This window comes from Notolepis coatsorum (genome assembly GCF_963971535.1).
Source record: "Notolepis coatsorum genome assembly, chromosome: 12".
In the NCBI taxonomy this organism is placed as follows: Eukaryota; Metazoa; Chordata; class Actinopteri; order Aulopiformes; family Paralepididae; genus Notolepis; species Notolepis coatsorum.
Window position 1 is genome coordinate 122,360,740 of NC_140176.1, and position 23,034 is coordinate 122,383,773.

Below are 23,034 nucleotides of genomic sequence, written 5' to 3' on the forward strand. Positions count from 1 at the left end.
CCGTAGCTTCCTCATAGCGTTGGGCGATGAGCGTGGAGCAGAGATATTTCTATTATGGGATGTAGAAATATGCGATCCATTTCCAGGTTGTATAATAGTATACGTCCAAATCATGTTGTTTATCGAGTTATTGGTAACGGATTGCTATCCGTTGTGTCTAGCTCGAGTCCTGGTACTATTACCGAGTGATCGGACCGAATTGAAATGAGCACCAGCTTCCATTTCCTGTTTCCGCTCTGGGCGATCCGCCGATCGGCCACCAGATGGCGCTCTTGAACCGTTGGAGAGTTGAGAGGGGATCAACAGTAGATCTCAAGTGTCCGGGGGAGAAATATGATTTCGATCACAGATTTTTGAAATATTGATATCAAAGACGTGTTACGGTGTCTTTGGCAGAATGAGCATGGCGAGGAAAGACGTGGTACGGCGGTTTTGGCGACCATAGTGTTAAATGCCTCGAGTGAGCCATTTAGCCAACGTAGCATTTATTTTTCAGCAAAGAAAGTGCAATAAACAAAACGGATACATTCACTGTGTGTTCTGCCTCTCATTTGTTGATGAAACAAAACTAACATCAACACAATTGACAACCAAGAGCGGAGTTTAGTCTCACAAAAACATTGTCGCCGATTGTTAGCTTATGTGCTAACGTGATAGGGATATGCCATTATAACAGTATAGCATTGTGGCTAGCAGCTTGGTAACGTTAATGCTAGCAGAATGAATGGATGTAAACTTTATTTAACAGATTGCAGAATGGGTACAATACAATACGGCTCAATACAAACAATTGTTAAGGGAATGCAGACTGTTGTAGCTTGGACTGGGCTCCTTATAACAATAACTTGACAACACATGGTAGCCGCAGCTACTCGGGACAGTTATGCTGTAAACACTGGAAATAACCGTGCGGGTCTCTACTGCGCATGGGCATTGAGCAACAGATTACATGGCACCATTGTCTGCGAGTTTTGGCGAAACGTTGCTGTATTCACCAGTGTAACCAGCCCCTAAGCATAACCGACTTCGAAAGAGGGCGACATCGAAAGAGGGCGACTTTGAAAGATTGATTGATTGATTGAAAAGTTTATTAACAGATTGCAGAATGGGTACAGTACAGTACAGCTCAATACAATTGTTAAGGGGATGCAGACCAGAGAAAGACTTTCGTCTTGTTTACATCAGGGTCCCCCATTTTCAATTCATCATAACATATATGACATACATGACATACAGATAGACAGTACTGCTACATGCTCAGGACTTCATTAAGCAGCAGGGCCTAAGCATAACCAGTTCGAAACAAGGCGGACACCGGACATTAATAAAATGTTCAATCAATCAATCAATCCAATAACACACGCTCACTTAAAACAGCGCACCTCCCAGGGCGGATTTAGGATTGTAGGAGATCCGGGGCTTAGCCCAGATGGCCCCCCCCCCCCCCCCCCCATTTTTTTTTTTTTTTATATTTTTTTAATTTTTTTTTTTTTGTATTTTTTTTTGTATTTTTTGGGCAGGCAATGGGTGGTTTGGAGGGGGTCCGGCACAACCCCCTCCACGACAGATTTTTTTTGAATTTAATGAACCTGTACGTGCAGTTTCCTGCAATATAGAGCCTTCAATCTTGACCAATAAAGCTGCTCTTTTCACTATAAAACTCAGTTAACCATAACGTAGTTATGGTTAGATTTATATATTGGGGGGGATATATCATATTTTTCATATAATCAAAAAGTGGTGGAGCAAGATCATACCTTTGCTCCCCCAAGTTCAATAGTGGGAGAGCAGAGATGCTCCGAATGCTCTTATGGCCAGGCGTCTATGATTCACTGATACAAAGTAAAATAGTGCAGTGCAATAAAATAGTTAGTCAAATAGAATAAAATAATGCAATAGTGCATTGCAATAAAATAGTTATCATCGTATTTTTTCGGGAGGCCGGTAAGGAGTGCATTACAGTAGTCGAGTTGGCTTGAGATAAAGGCATGGATCTGGTTTTCAGCGTCCTTTTGATTTATAAATGGCCGTACTTTAGCTATGTTTCTAAGGTGGAAGAATTAAGTTTTTGTCAACTTGTTGATTGTGATTTAAAGCTTAGGTCTGAGTCTACCATAACACCAAGACTTAACTCACTCAAATACAGTTAGCAGCTGGATAGACCACAGATGGAAATTAGCTTCTGCTAAATCTGGTGCAAACATATTTTCATGTAACAATGATGAATTGTAAAAAAAAAAAAAAAAAAAAAAAAAAAAAAAAATTAAATAGATTCGGGGCTTTTCAGAATACATCCGGGGCTTGAGCCCAGGTAGCCACCCCCTAGCTCCGCCCCTGCCTCCCACCTGCTTCTATAGAAAGTAATGTTCGTACTTTACGCCAGACGTACATCAGCGCTGGCTGCCACAGGCTTGCCCAGTGAGAGGATTCTCCGACGCTGCAGCTGGACCCTATTGGAGTGTCGAGCTCGCGCAGGGACTCCATTTCCCCCGTAGTGTCCGCGAGTCCGTGAGGAGTGGAGAGAGAGAGGGCCGCGGCTAGTGTCGCCTTCCGACTTCAACCGTACACCGTGCAATTCATCCGCTTTAACCTTTGACCACACCTTAAAAATCACCCCCAAAGTTACAACAGGGACACCCACACGATAATATCGACGGGTAAAGCGGTACTTCTTTGGAGACTGAAAAACAAAAGCCATGGCGGATTCGAGCAGCAGCAGCAGCAGCGGCGCAGCGGCGGTCGGAGCCCCGGGCTTGCCTAGTGGAGCCCCCGGGGCTGCTGGCGCCGCCGCGCCCGGGGAGGGAGCGGCCAAGCCCGGACCCTCGGAGTCGGTGAAGGGGCAGATTTTCGACGTGGGCCCCCGCTACACCAACCTGTCCTACATCGGGGAGGGGGCATATGGCATGGTGTGGTAAGAGCAGAACCTCTAATAATACACATAACAACACAACACAAACCAAGCCAGCCACAACGTCGCATTTTTATCTGTTTACATTACGTTAGCTAACTTAGTTGTGCCAACACACAGTTCTATTATACAAACGCGACACCACGTAAACAGTAGGTCGCCTCTTTGCCAACCACCCAGTAAACGGTATTGATGCTTTTAGACACTGTGGTCATCTGGCTTAAATAATAACATGGCCTCGGTTATTTTACTTTATCAACCAACGCTAACGTTATTATAAGCTACAGGCGTGGCTACTAGCTTGCGTACAGGAAACTAGGAGTGATTGCGCAGGACACCGTTTGTTATCTCAAAATCTAGATGTGTTTTCTTGTGTGCAAAACAAACTGCACCAAACCGCAACATGTAGTTAATCTCGCCAAGTCGGTGTCTTGCTGAGCGGTGTCTTGTTTGCATGGTGATGTCTGGTCCCACACTAAGCCACTCGAATGATGCTGCTGCATGCAGCAAAGCTGCTTCACGGCTCGCTGTTTACACAGAAGTGTCAGCTGTGTGACAACAAGGCCTTTACTCGGTGAGAAGACGCGATGGACCTATGAGGACATGTAGGGAAACCACGTTGCACTCAGTCAGTGCTGTCAAGTCGGTGCCTTCGATTCATTTGAGTAACGCTACACTGTAAGGTGTGACAGCCCTGTATATTCTAGTACAACACAGTATAGAGTAGTAGACCCACATGACTAGTTCAATTAGTAATGGATGCCCCTGTTGATCACTCTTAACGAGGTGAACATCCAGTTTGAACTGGAATAGAAATCAGAAGTCAGTTTGACCAACTGCATTAAGGCGAGAGATCATAGCAATGGGATACTTTACATGATATTCTTTGATCAAGATGTAGCCATTTCTTCCTTTGCAACCCATGAGGTCAACTAAGATCATAACCCATTACGTCCACAGTGGAGTTTTATAATTCCCCTTACAGCACTTATACTAGTCTGGGTAAAGCTAATTCAGAGATTTGCTTGTTAAACGCATTATACATATTATAAATAGTTGCTGAAAAGACTGTGAACTATGTAGAACTGAATTGTGGAGTTGGACCCTTGTGTTTTCACCTTTTTTGTGTGTTCATGATTGTTTTGGGCGCGTCTGAAATCATGGCTCAATGACACACACTGGAGCCGTCCTCAGCAGAACCCCTCCCCTAACACTAGAGCACACTAGTATGGTTCTCCCAGTGGTTCTTTCTAACCAAGTAGGGTCCATTTGGTAGCTTATAGCAAAATGTTTAACCCTTTCACTACCACACTACAGATGGTTAACCCTTTACTATTAACCCTTTGTCACGTGGCAGTGAATGATTTAACCTTCTGTGTTGTCGCAGTGAAAGGGTTAACCATTTGGTAGTGTGGTAGTGAAAGGGTTAAGCTAATGGTAATAATAATAACTGGACTTTTTGAAGAAGTCTTTAATCATCATGCAGTGACACACACATGCGATGGGCGGCACACACAGGAACGCACACATGCAAATTTTCTTTGGGTCGCCAATGAAATCGAGTCTCTGTGCTTGACCCATCCCATCGTCCTCCCCCCCCCCCCCCCCCCCCAAGGGCAGCCGGGAGCAGATAGGGACCGATCCAAGGGCTCCTGTCCGTCTTCGTCAGGGAACGCGACGGCGTTAGCGATCTGTTGTGCATGTTTTTCCATTGGGTTTCTCTTATCGGGGGAGGGGGGACCCTTGCGAGCACGGGGAGAACATGCAAACTCCACACAGAAAGGCCCGGGAGATACCCCACCTGGGTAACTGGCAATGTGGAAACCCGGTCCCCAAGCCAGAATCGAACCCTGGACCTTGTAGCTGTGAGGCAACAGTGTTAATCACTACACCACCGTGCCGGTTACATGATGGTAACCGTTTCATGTGTGTAGTGTTGAACTTGTGACAATACCAACATTTTGACTTCGATACTGATACTGCAATGATTTTCTTTGCACACTAATGGGGTGAAACGCTTGCACTGTGGAGTGCTGGCTCGAGGCAGAATCACAAACAAGACGATGTGGAAAATACCTTGCTTGTTGTTAAGATGACATTGTTGACACGCCCACTACGCAAAGCGTGCACTCTCTCACACACTACTCCGGTCACACATCCACTCCACTCAAATATAAGATAATAAAATATTCCTTTATTGATCCCCTTGGGGAAATTCAGGCATCATAGCAGCATGGGGGAGGGGAGTACAGGTAGTAGAAAAGCAGTGTAAACAATATAACAAATCAATATAATTAATAATAAATCAAATTTTTATAGCGCCTTTCATGAAACCCATGGTCGCTTTACAATCAAGAGCGCTAGGGAAATGGGGCAGTAGGGGAAAAGGGGAAAAAAGGGGAGGATGAGTGCAGGTAAGGGATAATGAACCTAATCTAATCTAAACTAACTAATGGGGAAAAGCCTTGGTGAAGAGGTGTGTCCTGAGAGCAGTTTTGAAGGTGTCCAGGGTTGGGGCGTTGCGGATTTCAGGGGGGAGAGAGTTCCAGAGGGTAGGGGACGCCACGCTGAAGGCTCTGAAAGTCCGTAACCTGGTGCGAGGGAGGGAGGGAGACTCAGATCAGAGGATCGTAGGTTCCGGGATGGAGTGTGCTGGTGGAGGAGATCAGACGGGTATTGGGGGGGCGAGGGCATGGAGGGACTTGTAGGTGAGGAGCAGGAGTTTGAAAGAGATATGGAACTTGACTGGGAGCCAGTGGAGGTGGATGAGGGTGGGGGTGATGTGCTGCCAGGGCTTGGTGTGAGTCAGAACCCTGGCAGCTGAGTTATGTACATACTGGAGGTCTGCAGCCTGTCCAACCTGTCCTGGAGTCTGGACATGTGCATATGGGCAACAAGGTGCGAGATGAGGGTATGTATGCCCTCCTCTCAGTTATATTGGCCCTACAACAAATAGGCATCAGGTTATTATTTTAAAAGTATTACTATACTAATAAAATGGAGTATTGAACCGTTTTTTAATGGCTGGGTATCGCGATACCTTGCTAGTATCGGTGTATCGCGTGCAACCCTACATTTATGAGTGGAGTGGAAAATGCTAGCAAGATTAGCGCTGTACTCCAAGTGGTATTGTTAAATAAAAACACAGATTAGCGCTCTACTCCAAGAGGTCTAGTTAAATGTCATGAGGAATTGAAAATGGGGACCCTGATGTAAACAAGACGAATTACGTGATTAACAGATTGCAGAATGGGACCGGGTACAATACAGTTCAGCTCAATACACACAATTGTTAACACTTTCAGTGCCACGAGGTGGCGCCAGAGTTAGCTCTTGAATGCCACCATCGGCGCCAATGTTACGCTTAATATCGCCTAATCTATGTTTTAAATTATGTGTCTAATCTGCCCGTCGCTTATCAAAGAATCCTTTTCCAGTCAGTGCTGTCAAGGCAGATTGGTTTTTTATCGCTTCATTTCCGTTTGAGAGCATTTTGAAAAGCACCCGTTTTGAGGTAAAAAACAGTCCATTCTGGACCATTCTGTGATAATCGTCTTTTACTGGAATATTCCAGTAACGTTGATATTTGTCGGCCTATTTATGAATCGTTTTCAAATAAACGCTAGATGATCAATATTATACGTGCACGCACGCACATTCGAGCCGCGCACGGATAATCGCCATGTTCATTTCCTCTTGGATTTTTACAGTGAAACCGATAGAGCCCATTTCACAAAACAGCTTATATCTTCATCAAAATGAGTCTGATTATCCTAACACTGATAACATAGATTCCTTACCTGACATCAGATGGTATCCAACTGGTATATTCCAATTCCTGATCACCATTCGAAAAAATCGATAAGTGTATAGATCCAACGTTAAAAGAACACATTATGAAGGATAAAAACTGTGTCTTTGAATTCCAACAGGTGGATATTGTGACTGTGGATAGGCTATTGCGCTCTCTACCAGTCTCTAAATCCACTGGTAATGACCACCTGGATAGCAAATTGTTGAGAATAGCTGTGTCTCATATCTCTGCACCAATCTGTCACATTTTTAATAGGTGTTTAACAGGGGAGGAAACTAACTTTTTGGCTTACCAGCCAACTGGCGAGTATCTGATTTTTTTTACCAGCCAAATTGATTTTTTACCAGACAAAAAAAATCGCTAATTGTGATAATTACTTCTTTGTACGTCTTCGTCTAAATTGATTTTCAATCATAGTAAATTAATCACACTGTCTCTACTCTTCAAAATATTACATCATTAAATCACATACATGAAAGAGGGAACTATTCTGGACTGGGTTGGGCTGAACTGGGCAGTGAAAGATGCTGGGTTGGGCTGGTCTAGGTTATACTGAATGATGAATTGAATATGAATTGAAAATGGGGGACCCTGATGTAAACAAGACGAAAGTCTTTCTCTGGTCTGCATCCCCTTAACAATTGCATGTATTGAGCCGTACTGTACTGTACCCATTCTGCAATCTGTTAAATAAAGTTTTCATTCATTCATTCATCACAGCTCAACTACTAGGAATGTGTGTCTGACTCTTAAGTGCAGGAAATATTCATCAGAAAGGGGGACATGATGGAGGGAATGGAAAGAGCAGGTTTGACAGGAGCAGGGTTGAAGGGCATATTGGAGTGTGGAGGAAGTGGACAAGGCATTAAGCAAACGGGACTGAAATGGGGGACCCTGATGTAAACAAGACGAAAGTCCTTCTCTGGTCTGCATCCCCTTAACAATTGTGTGTATTGAGCTGTACTGTATTGTACCCATTCTGCAATCTGTTAATAAAGTTTTCAATCAATCAATCAATCAATACTGGGTTGGTTTAGGTTGGACTGAGTTGGGCAGTGAAAGAACCAAGCATTTCACTGTAATGTAATAGCTAAATAAAACAACTTGAACTTGACTTGTTACATTTGCACTCTGGTTGTATGCCAAGTGTATTCTGGTTGTACTGTACTTGTGCTGTAAGATGACAATACATTGGAACCGAATCGACAACGCTAGGGGTTCAGCAGGTGTATTCTGAATGCCAAATATGACAACATCACCGTTGTGAAGGGCATATGGGCGAGTGGTGATATTGGGGGAAACCCGGTGATAATAAAATGTCACTCGGCTGCATTTAAGCAAAGCCGCTCAGTATAGTCCACTATGTTGAACGCGCGTTATGGTAGCTTGTTACATGCTAGGTAGCTAGCCGGCTAATGCTGGTTGACTTGTCATTCTCATCCGACTCGAAGGAGACGCGTCGCGTGCTGTTGTTCGCCCCCATGTCAGACCGCACTGATATCCGAAAGCGACGACTCTACATGCAATTATTTTCATCCACTGATGTGTTTTTGTAAGTTTGTCTACGTTGTCAAGCCGGCTGCCGGTGGCAGGAGTTTGTAGGTCTGCGTGCAGTGGTCTGTCCACTTCCCCTAGATGGGCGGCATCTTCTAGAAAATGAGTGTTCATTGGAGGAGCTTAGAGCGCATCTGTACAACGATGATGTTCATTGGTTATGGTCTGATTATTATGTGGCGCAAATGGGAGGAATCAAGGGGGGAGTCAGAGTTCGGTTTGTGCCAGTGAGCGAATCAGCAGATTGCAGAATGATTTTTTTGTTTTGTTTTGTAATTACTAGTACTCGCCAGACTGGCGAGTGCTCTTCATGAATTACTCGCCAAACGTAAAAAATACTCGCAATTGGCGAGTAAAGTGGCCTAATTTCCTCCCCTGGTGTTTAATCAGTGGCATGTGTCCTTTGTTATGGAAGGAGGGAAAGATCATTCCACTTCCTAAAGATGCTAAATTACCTTTTGGAGGTCCCAACAGTAGGCCTATTAGCATTTTACCCATTCTCAGTAAATTACTGGAAAAAATTGTGTCTGAGCAAGTCCAGGCCTACTTTTCAGCTAATGACATAACAACTGTACACCAACATGCATACAGGGCAGGTCATTCGACCAGTACTGCTTTGACACAAATGTCTGATAGTTGGCTTTCAGCTATCGATAGTTCAATGCTGGTGGGTGCTATTATGTTAGACTTCAGTGCCGCATTTGATGTGATTGATCACAATCTTTTAATACAAAAACTAATTTGCTATGGTTTTAATAACTCAGCAATTTTATTTTTTAGGAGTTATTTGTCCTCGAGGTCTCAGAGGGTCTATTTTAATGGTGCTTTGTCAGGCAGTAGAGGGTTAGAATGCGGTGTCCCACAGGGGAGTTGCCTGGGGCCCCTCTTATTTTCTATTTTTACTAATGATATGCCTTTTTCTATTCATCAGGCTAGTCTGACTTTATATGCTGATGATTCAACGCTTTATTATGCTGCAGCTACAAACTCTGAGCTCAATCAGGTTTTGGCTGGTGAATTGGACATTTTATATGACTGGATAAAAACAAATAAGCTGGTGCTTAACATATCAAAAACGGTTTGTATGCTTTTTGGGACCAATCAAAGATTGGCACGTAAACCTACATTGGTTCTACAAATTGCAGGTCAACCTATACATCAGGTTGAAAAAACTAAGCTTCTAGGCCTTTGGCTTGATAGTACTTTATCATGGTCTGATCACATAAACAAAACTGTTTTTAAAATGGGTAGAGCTATTGCTACTGCCAGGAAATGTGCACCATTCCTTCCATTTGCACTGTTTAATCAGATTGTTTGTGCTTTGGTTTTGTGCCACTTGGATTACTGTTCTGTAGTGTGGGCTTCTGCTTCAAAGCAGTCGCTAAATAGGTTACAAGTGGTACAAAATAAGGCAGCAAGACTCGTTCTTGGTTGTTCATATAGGTCTAGTGTTGTTCAAATGCATGAACGTCTTAGTTGGAGGAGTGTTGAGAAAAGACTTTCTGCCAACCTTTTAATTTGTTTTCATAAAGTGATCACAACCCACAGTCCTAAATATATCACGGATAAAATAATTTACGCCTCAAATGTGCACATGCATTTTACCAGAGGGGCAAGTAGAGGGCAGATTATTCTACCCCATACAAACACTAACAGTATGCAAAGAACAGTTTTATATAGGGCTATCAGGGCATGGAATTATCTTCCAAGTGACATACGTGACATAAGAGGTGTAGCAAGCTTCAAAAATAAATTAAAATCTTACATGTAGCCAATATTGATAATGCTGAGATATGCAATATGTTACCGTTGATGTACATATTTAGATATAATATGTTTGTGTGTTAATGTTGTTGTGGTTCCTCGGTTGGTACGTCTTGCTATGTTGTGTTTCCTTATTTGGTATGTCTTGCTATGTTTTAATTGTATTATGTTTTAATTGCAATGTATATGTTGTAATGTTTTAATGTTGTCTCGGACCCCAGGAAGACTAGTTGACGTCTCGGCGTCAGCTAATGGGGATCCTTTGCTAATAAACAATAAACAACGTGATACAGTAGTACACATGATTTCGCGGGGCTCAGAGGATCCAAAATGAACTCTGATAACCCCGCTGCATCAGTGGACTGGAAAATGTGGAGTACAGGATTTTTTCCCCCATCCATTTTCATTGAGTCCATTCCAAAATCCCTTATGTCATCTGGGAGACGATAGGGGGCGCTTTTTTCCACATCTGATCGCCGGCGGCGCTCGGGTAGACTAGGGTAGGCTCGCGTGATGCAATATGATTTCAGATCGCTAAAAAAAAAAAAATCAGAGAAATCTCGTGAGTGGCTTTCAACGAGATATTAATAATTCCGAGAAAACTCGTGAGTGGCATAGAAAGTGTTAAGGGGATGCAGACCAGAGAAAGACCTTCGTCTTGTTTACATCAGGGTCCCCCATTTTCAATTCATCATAACACACGACATACAGATAGACAGTACTGCTACATCTAGACATTTATGACATACCAGATCTACAAATATACAGTACTGTTTATGAGTACAAAAATAGTCTAAAAAGAGTATATACATTTGAGGGGGAAGAAACTGTACATTGGAGGAGGTTGGGTAGGTGCGGTTGTAGGGGTGTAATGATGCAACCTCACAACGATTAAATTCGATTACGATTCTTCAGGCAACGATTCAATGCATCATGAAATCTCTTCATTTGACCACGATTGATACATTTTCTATCAGTTAATTCCCCCAAAAAATTTGAATACACAAATGTGGCTGGGGGAACTGAAGCATGAATGGACTATAGGTAAATAAAAACAATACACAAAAAAATAAAACATAAACCCCCCCCCCCCTCAAATCGATGCAGTTGAATCGTCACATTAGAATAAATGCATTACGATTAATCTATGCATCGTTACACCCCTATGTGGTTGGGTAGGAGGGGTGGGGGCGGAAACTGTACATTGGAGGTGTTTGGGTGGGGGGGGGGGGGGGGGGGTTGGGTAGGCGGGCGGGGGGAGGGGGGGGGGATACTACATTGGAGGGGGTTGGGTTTTGACATTTACAAGGGCCAGTTTCGAATTGCAGTCTCCCGTAGGTGCTCTTTGAGAGTGGTTTTGAAGGTGGGTAGTGATTCACATTCCTTTACAGCTGTGGGTAGGGCGTTCCACATTGATGTGGCATAATTGCGAAACGTGTTTAGTCCCTTGTTTGAGCCGAATCTGGGTTTAACATGATTTGTGGAGCTCCCTCTGGTGAGGGAGTGTGGATACACTATTTGATGCTGTGCCGAGACAGTTTAGCTGTTTTTGTTTACATAACTAACATTATAGTGTTCTTCAGATACTGTATGCCATCTAGTTTTATTGTTTACAGTAGGGATGCCCCGATCACGTTTTTTGCCACCGATACCGATCACAGATCGTCTATGAGCCATATCGGCCGATACCGATACCGATATAATAATAATAATATATAACTTTTTTTTTATTAAATAAAATATATATATTATATAATTATACTTGTAGTTGTATTATCTGCGAGACATCGCCACCACGCAACAAGTCAAAATGCTTGCTATCTGCAAACAGCTCCACTGTCTGTGTGTATACTCTGCTTTGGTCAAATCACATTCAGCATTAGAGTTGTTCCGATACCGATACCAGTATCGGAAATGCCACCGATACTGCCTAAAATGCTGGTATCGGTATCGGCGAGTACACGTAAATTCTAGCCTCCGATCCCACGACGTCATTTATCTCCTGCGGAGAGTGAGGATTATAAAATGAACGTGTTTTAAAGTGTGATGCTGTTTGTCTTTTTAACAGCAGATACACTTTCTTAAATTCCATTGTCCCCGACAGTGCGGTGTGACGGGGAGCTCGGACGAGATGTGTTTTGCTTGCTGGTGTTATGATAGCATTAGCTGAAAAGCTAGCTAGTTGGAACAACATCCGCTTTAACGTAACTTACATCAAATCAGATGATCGCCTGTCCTTTCTCCAGGACCTGACACTGTCAGTCTATCAACAATAATGCACCCACGGTGAATCGTATTTAAGTCAAGTAGCTACTGACTAGCCGCGTTAGCTGACTAACGTTATCAAATGGCAATGCGGGGAAGACGAGCTAGGTCAGCTAGCTTAGCATGATAACTGTACCGTGGCTAAGGTTGGTGCTATTCATAATCCAGCCATAATGGCTGCAGACCTGCAAGCAAAGTACAGCAAGTTCCAAGTGCCAAAGGATAAGAGTCTGAGGCGGAGTCTCAAAAGATAATGTTGAATATTTATTTTGCATCGAAAATCACAACATCAACGTTAATACTAGCCAGAGCCTCTGCTACTAACAGACTGGGTAGCGAGTGCAACACCGTCTAACGTCCGTGCGGATCATTGGAGTAGGGTATATCTGCAGTGCCGCAGCCCCATACCATACTCATTGATTAATGATACTAATACTAATCTATACAATCACCTGTTGTTGAATAAATAGCATTACTTTCTAGTTATTACTAAAAACAGTATATTTAAAACCGTATCTGTTTTAAAAAAGGTATAATTTATATATATATATATATATATTTTTTTAAATGTATGCACTGGTATCGGACCAGTATCGGTATCGGCCGATACCCAAAGCTTAGGTATCGGAATCGGATCGGGAAGGAAAAAATGGTATCGGAACATCTCTATTCAGCATGCCCTCAGCGTCCCCAGTCAGAGCGATAGTTCAACTTGACTAACAGGGTCTGAAACGTATGTGTTCAGTTATGAAGCATGATAGCTAATTAGCCAATGTTCAGCTACAAAAACGAATAATGTCAATTATGTTATAAGACATTGATATCAGGAGCTATCTGTAGCTACTACTAGCCGGCTAGATGACGTTAGACCAGCGGTTCCCAAATTTGTTGGCCGTGCACCCCCTGTCACCTCCCGACCTAGCTGACGCACCCCCCAATGGGTTTCTGTTAGAAAAAATTGTTGCTGGTCTCCGTGCACAGATTTAATTGATTTGATCTCTTCCCACGGCGACTATGGATAGGGAATTTCCTTATTTAATTAAAATGTTCACGACAATATGGATGCATGTACTCTGCCAGCATGTTTAATATCCATAATACTAAAGGTTTGACTAAGATTTGTATGACATTTTATTGTAAAAAAATTTAGACAATGCATCATGTATTAAAATAAAGTGAACTATTTAGTTTACTGGATCATTTCTGTTGTGATCTAACAGTGATCTAACGTGAGCTAACGTTAGCTACCTATGCTAACGGAGGTCTCATGCTGGCGCATCCCTATAATTCTTAACACTTTCAGAGCCGGCCGTGTTTTCCTTTTTACTCCCTTGAATGCCCAGCAACCACTTCAATGTTAACGTTAATATTGCCTAATCTATGTTTTAAATTATGGCTATGTGTCTAATCTGCCCTTCGCATTATCAATGACCCATTTCCAGTCAACATTGTGGAAGCGTATTGTTTTTTTATCGGTTCATTTCCGTTTTATACCATTTTGAAAAGCCCTCGTTTTCAAGAAGAAAAAAAAGAATCCCTGATAAACGCTGATGTACTGTAATATTCTAGAACGTTGTCATTAGGCCTGCCGCGATAAGCAATAAATCGATTAATTGCCGCGATAATTAAAATGAATGCAATGATTTTGACGGGCGCGATTAATTGCTATTTGCGCGTTTGTTTTAATGAGGCGGAACCAGTGCCCCTTGTCAGTCACTCTCCGTGTGGGTTGGCCGCTGGCGTTACTACAGAGCACAGCACGGGAATGAATGAATGAATGAATGAGAACTTTATTTAACAGATTGCAGAATGGGTACAATACAGTACGGCTCAATACATACAATTGTTAAGGGGATGCAGACCTGAGAAAGACGTTTGTCTTGTTTCCATCAGGGTCCCCCATTTTCAATTCAGTAGCAATTCATATTGCTACTGCTCCGTGGGGCAGTAGCAACGCCACATATTTAGCTTACCTACATTTCTCAATAGTGTTGCTCCTTTTAACCAAGTAGCGTTATTTGTAGTGTAACGTTAGAATAACACAGAATAACGTTAATACAATTACATGCATCATTGTTTACAATGAACGGGTGGGGCTAGTCAAAGCACTGGAGACGGGGACAAGTTAAACATGAATTAATTTATTATAACGGGTCGTTTTCGAGTCGTGCTGCAGTGCCTACGCACCACAGCTATTCTATTATATACGGCTTTGACGCGTCCTCATCGTTGATTGCCTGTAGTAGCTGCATCTAACGTTAGTAGCTAACGTTAAAACTAAAAAACACAACCAGACGAGACAAGTTGTCGGCTAGGATAATCGCAACAATACTTCCGGTCCGGTCGGTGGGCTTCAAAATAAAAGTCTTAAACCGGAAAAGACGGAGCGGTGGGCTTCAAAATAAAAGTTTTGGGAAATAAATTTCTCAATTTTTTTTTTAACCGGTCGCAATAATATCGCTTATCGCGATATTTTCGGGGGCAATTAATCGCCCAGCAAAATTTGTTATCGTGGCAGGCCTAGTTGTCATTGTTCGGCCTATTTATGAATCGTTTTCAAATAAACGCTAGATTATCGATAGTATATGTGTACGTATGCACGCTGGTGCCGCAAGCTGTAAATCGATTCTCTTATTTCCTGATCACTCGCACAGTCAAAACAGCCATATCACATATAGGGGGAAAGCTTATATCTCTGTGAAAACACGTCTGATTATCCTAAGACTGGTAAAATAGATTCCTTACCTGAGATCAGATGGCAAATGGATTATTCCAATTCCTGATCGACCATTCCAAAAATCGATCCTTTTATTGATCCCACGCGTATACTGTAAAACAGCGTAAACACACTGTGCTGAGGGTCCAGCATGAAGCTGATCGGCCCGGTTACATGCGTGAGAAGTAAAATGTGGAGTCCGGGTTTTTTTTCCCCAAGCATTTTCATTGAGTCCAATCCAAAATGGTGAATTACCATCTGGGAGACGATAGGGGGCGTTTTTTTCACATCTGAACGACTGGGGTGGCTGATTTACCAACGGTAGCCTCGGTTGATGAAATATGAATTCAGATTGCTAATAAAAAAAAAAGATCAAGCGGAGATCTCACTCGCTGTCTGTCTCAGACACACAGGACCTGCAAACTGCCGTTGCTCCTCCTCCCTAGCCCCGCCCGCACCCTTGTACAGTTTGTAAACACAGAGGAGGAGGCTCCTCTGCTCAGTCTATAGTGCATTTGACCTGAGCTAACGTTAGCTACCTAGCTATCGTTACTGTTTAAACAAAATTACCCAGTCAACTATTCACTTTTAGTAGGCATTGTCTAACGGTATTTAGCCGGCTAGCTACTGATAGCTCCTGATATCAACAAATGCTCCAGCAAGTCTTGTAGTGCATGTTGATACCTCCGTTAGCTCGCGTTAGCTGACGTTAGTTCACTGTTCAAAACGAAATGTCCCGTTCACTGAGGCGTCATCTTAACGTTATATATCCGGCTAGCAGTAGCTACAGATAGCTCCTGATATCAATGTCTTATAACATTGACTCGATGCGTATTCGAGCTGAGGGCTTGCTGAATGTGATTTAACGTTATACCAATACTAGGGTCCAGCTGCAGCGCCGGAGAATCCTGGCCATAGCTGGAGGCTACTAGTACACACAGACAGTGGAGCCGTTTGCAGATAGCGAGCATTTTGACTTGTGGCGATGTCTCGCAGATAATACAAGTACAAGTCTAATTATATAATATATATATTTTAATCAATTTAAATTTTTTAATCAAAAGTGATCGGTATTGGATCGGTATCGGCCGATATGGCTCACGGCGATCTGTGATCGGTATCGGTGGCAAAAAAACGTGATCGGGGCATCCCTAAAACTAATGATATCAGACGTTGATATCAGTAGCTAGATAACATTAGACAACGCCTCATGTATTAAACAAAAGTGAATAGATGACTGGGCCATTTTGTTTAATGCTTGTTATGTAGAGCCATATGAAATCCACGTTCACGGAATCGCGGACGGAATCACGGAATTGACAAAAAATTGGAATCAACTGCAAAACGTAGAATATTGCAGAATTTGGCCTAATCTGGACTGAAATTCCGTTTTTGGGTGGAACGTTTGTTGCAAAGCAAACATGACCGGGGAGGCGGGTACACACAACACAGCAGTGTCCAAGCGTCGGTGTTAACGCCATCAAGAAGCTAAGAAATTCCGCAATAAGCCCTAAATTCAGAGCAGAGCAGTATCCTAATTACTTTTATGCCTCCGGCGATAAGGGGTTTTGCTAATTCTGTCAACGTACCGCGGACTGGACCCGCAAAAATCACTATTGTGATTAAATAGCTATGTAACGTTTACAGTACATAGGACTATAGATGGAAATGATAGCTTCTAGCTAAATCTAGTGCACCCATCCATTTGTTTAATGCAAACGATTGTCTTTCATTACACACTGTCCTTTATAAACTAAATAAACTTAAATAGCTATGTAACGTTACAGTACATAGGACTATAGATGGAAATGATAGCTTCTAGCTAAATCTCGTGCACCCATCCATTTGTTTAATGCAAATGATTGTCAGTACACACTGTCCCCTTTTTTTATCTACTTTTTCTCCCATTTTTCTATATTTTTCTCCCATCCCAATTTTGTATCGTCCAATTCAACCCTCCCCTGTCACGAACGCTGTTTCTTGCCTCCCACAAGCCGGCTGCAATGTGGACTAAGTCATACATAGCACAAGTCCCCTCCGGTACTTGAGGTAACAGCAGTCGCATCTTTTCACCTGCGCAGCTCGATCTCTCAGTGGCGAGGAGTAACGCGTGGGAGGCTCACGCTGCCCCCGACACTTCCTGATTCTACTGCGCAGGCGCACCAACCGACCTGTAGGAGTCGCTGTCCACAACGCCCGATCCCCACCCTTCAGTTTCCCTCCCCGTAATACGGCCAATGTGTATTACTGTGGACGACCAGCTAAACTGAAAGCAATGTGGAGCGCTGGGATCGAACAGGCGATCCCAGCGTCTCCGCATTCGTGGCGAGCGCCTTGCCCACTACGCCACGTAGCCGCCTAGTACACACTGTCCTTTATAAACGAAACTAAAGGTGCCTAAATTATGCATTACTATATTTCATCACAATAGATATAGCTAGGCTACTGACATTGTTATTGTGATAATGTCAGTAGTAGCTGTATCTATTGTTTACACTTGAAATGTGTATTTTTTTGTGTGAATTTTTATTTTGTCACAATATTATTTGAAAAATATTGTGTAAAATTGAACTGTATTTCTGAGTTGCAGCACTTAAAATCATTAAATGGACTGTTATATCTTATTCAATTGTGGGCATTTATTCATTCCCACTTATTAGACACTATTTCTGATGGTAAAATTAGCATAAAAAGCTAAATACAGAATTCTGAAATATTAAAACGGAAAAAACTGAATTTGGGAAAAAATAAAATGGAATTTGGAAAATAATAAAACTGATTTCATATGGCTCTATAATTATGTTGAAAGAGGAGCTCTGAGGTGCTCATCCACTCGACTCTTGCCGTGGTAAGGGTTTGTTGACATGACATGGGAGGGGGAGGGGGAGGAGGGGCTAGACGTGCAGCAGCAGAGCTCTGTGTGGCTGTGAGAGAAGAGCGAGTGAGAACTCCACAGAGAATTGGATCATGTTTTCCGTGTCATCGATCGGTTTTCACGATCGGCGAAAAGAAAGCATTATCGGAATTCACCGATCTCATATTTATACTGAATCAGGGCTGTACAGTGCGATGATCTCGTCGCAAATTGCCCCTTAATTTGGCCGTTGCGAGTTGGAAATATTATTTGGGAGCAACGTTGCGAGTTGTGATTTCAACCCTTCATTCGCATTTCACTCCTAAATGAATCCATACAAATTGGATACATTTAAAAAAAAACATTAGCCTACAACCAGGGCTGTACAGTGCGACACAATGTCGTGGTGCTATGAAAGAATCTGTCGGCAATGAATGAACTTACTGCGATCACCGATAGCCTGAGTGAAAAAAAAGATTTGCGTGTGGAGTGAATCTGGGTCACGCTATATACAGTACCTGGTACTTGTAGTCTATCGTGCGATTAAAGACCATGTCCCTATCTGCGTAGTCTATACATCCAACACCAAATCCCATAATTCCTAGCAAAACGAAACTGAATGTGGGCTCTCTTCCTTTCAATATGGGCTATTGCATCGCCAAAGAAGCACCTCATTTCAATACATTTAAGACGCAAAAAAGAACAACGGAGTGGATATCAGTCCATCTTATGACAACCACGTCCGATGTGGAGAGATGATAAGATGATGATGATTGACGTGATGATGTGATGATCAGGGGAGGAAATTAGGCCACTTTACTCGCCAAATGCGAGTATTTTTTACGTTTGGCGAGTGATTCATGAAGACCACTCGCCAGTCTGGCGAGTATACAAAAAAATAAAACATTCTGCAATCACTGCACTGGCAAACGGTGCGCGTCTTCTGAGTGTTCGCTTTAGTTGAGTGCCACGAGAGCACTGCACAAGACCACCCGCGGACATATAATGTTTAATAAACGTTTGCGCAGTACTGGCCAACCCGCGGACATATAATAATAAAAAAAAGTCCCGCGGTACTACTAGGCTAGCCATCAGGAGCACTCGCAAACAGATAACGTTAAACACAGCAGAATATGGAAAACAGACAGACTGACCAACGGGGAACTGCATCCAACCCTAGTACAACCATCGAGTATAAGTTACTAAGGACACATTTAAATCAGAGGTGTAATGTTGTCTACTGGAACTGTATACAATGGTTAGCTTCTAGTTAGCGTTTTAGATATAGGTGCTTGCTAGCTAACGTTAGCCCCGTGTGCTCAAAGCAGCCAGCTAGGTGTATATCTGTTATGACTATAATGTTTCCAAAAAAGCACCGGACTACGACGTAAGGTTAGACATTTTATTTCATGCTCAAAAGCCCCTGGCTTGCACATCGCAGTCACGAAAGGGGCTAACTCAACCAGTGCACTGTGCACACAACGTCAACAGCACACCAACCCAACTGACGTTACCACAACACTTGACGTTACTTCACAGCACTGTCGTAAGACCACCGTGCTGTCTTAAAGGCACAGTGTGCCTACCCAGATGCATACACAACATTGACGCGGCTTGACATACAAAGAAGTAATTATCACAATTAGCGATTTTTTTTGTCTGGTAAAAAATCTCTTTGGCTGGTAAAAAAAATCAGATACTCGCCAGTTGGCTGGTAAGCCAAAAAGTTAGTTTCCTCCCCTGGTGATGATTGATTGACGGGGACACGGACACTTCTAACGTTCAGGTTCAGCTATGCATTAGGTGAGTAGTCCTACCGTAAGAGCCTCATACGGGTCAATTAAACCTTTTTGATTAGTCTTTCCCTCCAGCTAAGTTGGACTGAACATTTCACTGTCAAAAGCGCAAATGTAAATAAGGTTGCGTCGCAACACGGTTTTCAAAATAAAGGTCACATATACAAATACCTCTCAATTCTTATTAAAAAAAGTCCCGGATATACATAAACATTAATTGGCATAGATCTCTATAAACGGCCCAACACATTGATCACTTTAAGCACACACTGAAACCAGTAACATCACAAATATGAAGCAGGTAATTACCCATACAAATAAACCTTTCATGGGGTTATTTACAATAATAATTCATTTGATTTCTAAAGCACTTTTCATTGTGAAACAAATGTATGCAGAGTTTCTTGTCCTCCTGATTAATGCAATGGTGTGTGTGTTGTGGTGATCTCATTCAAGGAGCACTACACAAGCGCGCGCGCGCACACACACACACACACAGTTTGTTGTTTTTGTTCTATTAGTGATTTACACACTTTCTCAGTTGGTTCATTATAAAAGATACAAACCTGAAAACAAACGCACTTAAATGTTAAATAAAAGGACCACAGTAATGAGGCAGGAGGAACATATTTTTTTTAATAATGGTAAAATTGTTATTTAAAAATGTGCCCCTAAAAAATATTTTTTGCCCCTAAATTTCTCATTTAGGGGCAAGTGTGCCCCTAGTGAAAAAGCTTAGCGTACAGCCCTGTGAATATCGGCCGATACCGATCGCTGGCCGATCGATCGGGGCATCCCTAGTTTACAGTGATTCTTATGTAGCTCTGCTAGTTCATAGTGATGTTTAAAGTATGTTAGCTTTCAGAACCAGTGCTTGTGTTACCCTCACCTCTTCCTCCCCCCCACACACACTAGGTCCTAGATGGCATACAGTATCTGAAGACAACTAGAATGCTAGTTATGTAAACAAAAACACAGCTAAACTGTGTCTCAGCACAGCATCAAATAGTCTATTTTTCATATTAATGTAGCTAGGCTTGGGTGTCATCAGCCCTTGGCACCAATGTACAGTACAGTATAACAAAACCAAAAACGATCGGTATCGGCAGTGTATCGGCGATATATATGGCTCATAGACGATCGGTATCGGTGGCAAAAAACGTGATCGCATCCTATTTAGAAGGTGTTTTTGGTCCGTTGTCGCCCAGCGGCTGTATCCTCGCAACAAAGAGAGCTGCTATTGGTCGAGCGCAAGGTACGTGACCGAACTCGCACCAATTACGTCAAATAAAACTACGCTACGTGACTACTAGCGGTGGGAATCACCAGAGGCCTCACGATACGATACTATCGCAATACTAAATATATTGCGATATGCTGAGTAGTGCGATATTAATATTGCGATATATTGCGATTTATTACCTTTTTTCAACTGCAAAGTAAAACTGTTGACATGTTTTATCTAATAAAATAAAGGTCAGTCTGTTCTAGGGGTGGACGGTATAAACGGTATACGGTATAAACGGTATGAATTTGCTCTACGGTATGGATTTTGAGTATACCGTGTAACCGGTAGTGCAGCTCTAAAATAGCAATGACGTCATGTAACCACAGCGCGACTATTTCACTGGCATTTGCCCCTAAAAATAGATAGAATTAGTCATAGATAATAGATATGTGCGAACTGGAAAAAGTTATTTAGGAGGCTTCGCGCAGTGGGCGTGCCAGCCCCTACCGCACGCATGTAAACACGGGTCTAGTAGTCTAGTGGGACGGGACACGGGAGCTGTCGGCGTCTCCCTGAGCTAACGTTAGCTTAGCTACCGTTACAAAATGACCCAGTCAACTATTCACTTTTAGTTTAATACATGATGGGGCATTGTCTAACCGAACGGTATCTAGTCGGCCAGCTACCGATAGCTCCTGACATCAACAAACGCTCCACAAAGTCTAGTACTAGAGACGTGTATGCTACCTGTTAGCTCACGTTAACACAAGTTAGTTCACCGTTCAAAACGAAATGTCCCATTGAACTAAATAATTCACTGAGGCGTTGTATTAACGTTATATATGCAGTAGCTACAGATAGCTCATGATATCAATGTCTTATAACACTGATTCGATGCGTATTCGAGCTGAGGGCTTGCTAACGTTATAATACCAATACAATAGGGTCCAGGTGCAGCGCCGGAGAATCCTGGCCGTAGCTCTGCTCGAGGCTACTCGAGTATAGGTCCAGGCAGGGTTAGAAATTAAAAAAAAATTTCAAGGGCTTTTTTTGCCCCCCTTAATTGATTTTCGGGGGCTTTTTTTTGTATTTCGGGGGCACTGAATTTTTATGATAAACGGTAGGGGTGGGACGGTTCACAAAATGGACGGTTCGGTTCGTATCACGGTTTTGGGGTCACGGTTTTCAGTTCGGTTCGATATACGTAAATTTTTATAAAAGAAAATGTAACACTCAAATCTAAACATGCTTCTCATTTATTAAAAAAAAAATAAAAAAGTTTACAGTGTTACAGTGTTTACAGCCTTAAATAATGTTTGGCACACAAAGACCGAACTGACTGAAAAATATAGGCTACATTTGTAGTATTAACTTAGTGCAAACAAACAATATGCTCAGCCAGCACTAGACTTTCCTTTCTTTAATATAAACACAAAAAAACAATGTCAACCATGTTTAAACTCCCTGATTGTCAGTTCTTAATGGAAAGATTAGTGTTCTGCTTGAAATTATTATGTATCTGTCTACATTTATTTAGACTAACATTATTTAAATATTGAGTGCAACTGTGGTGGATTACGTTGGAACTATCTATGGGTTGGCGCCGGGTCCCCACGGACATTTTAGTGTCACGCACCTGCAGCTCAGGCAATGTTATTATCAGCTCCGGTAGCTCCGGTAACGTTAGGAGGTGATGGCATGCAGTGGGAAAGCGGCAATAGTCCCGGTTGGAGTTAGTAAAACAGTTGTATGTTAGCCTTCTTGGATGTTGAATAAACGCCTATCATTGTCTTTAAACACCCCGCCTCTCAGACTCCCATTTCCTCCTCTGCTAGCTAGTAGCTACGGTAACATTTCGTTGACTGTATTACCTCGCGGGCTGATTCTATAGTTAAAACGTGCATTGTGTTGTACAAACTGCTAACGCTATGGCAAGATGTGTGTATGCCTATGTAATGTTAATGGCTATATTTTAAAGTCGTAATGAAGATTGATTTAGATTGTGCTTGCCATTTGTACACAAACTGACTAGCACCTGGCTCAGCTGTAGTGCTGCTGCAGCAGCCAGTGCTCACCTCCGCCAAATGAATTTTTTTTATTTGCGCGTCATCTGAACCGTACGATACACAGACGCG

At 42.5% G+C, this 23,034-nt stretch overlaps 1 protein-coding gene across 1 annotated transcript in view; it reads left to right on the top strand.

Moving 5' to 3' along the window:
• Nucleotides 1–2,504: 2,504 nt before the first annotated feature.
• Nucleotides 2,505–23,034, top strand: part of mapk3 (mitogen-activated protein kinase 3) — a 101,382-nt gene continuing 80,852 nt past the window's right edge. Inside the window, exon 1 of the mRNA XM_084326192.1 lies at nucleotides 2,505–2,911. Within this exon, the coding sequence (XP_084182318.1) occupies nucleotides 2,697–2,911 (215 nt within the window). The 5' untranslated portion in view covers nucleotides 2,505–2,696. The remainder of the gene's footprint in view (nucleotides 2,912–23,034) is intronic.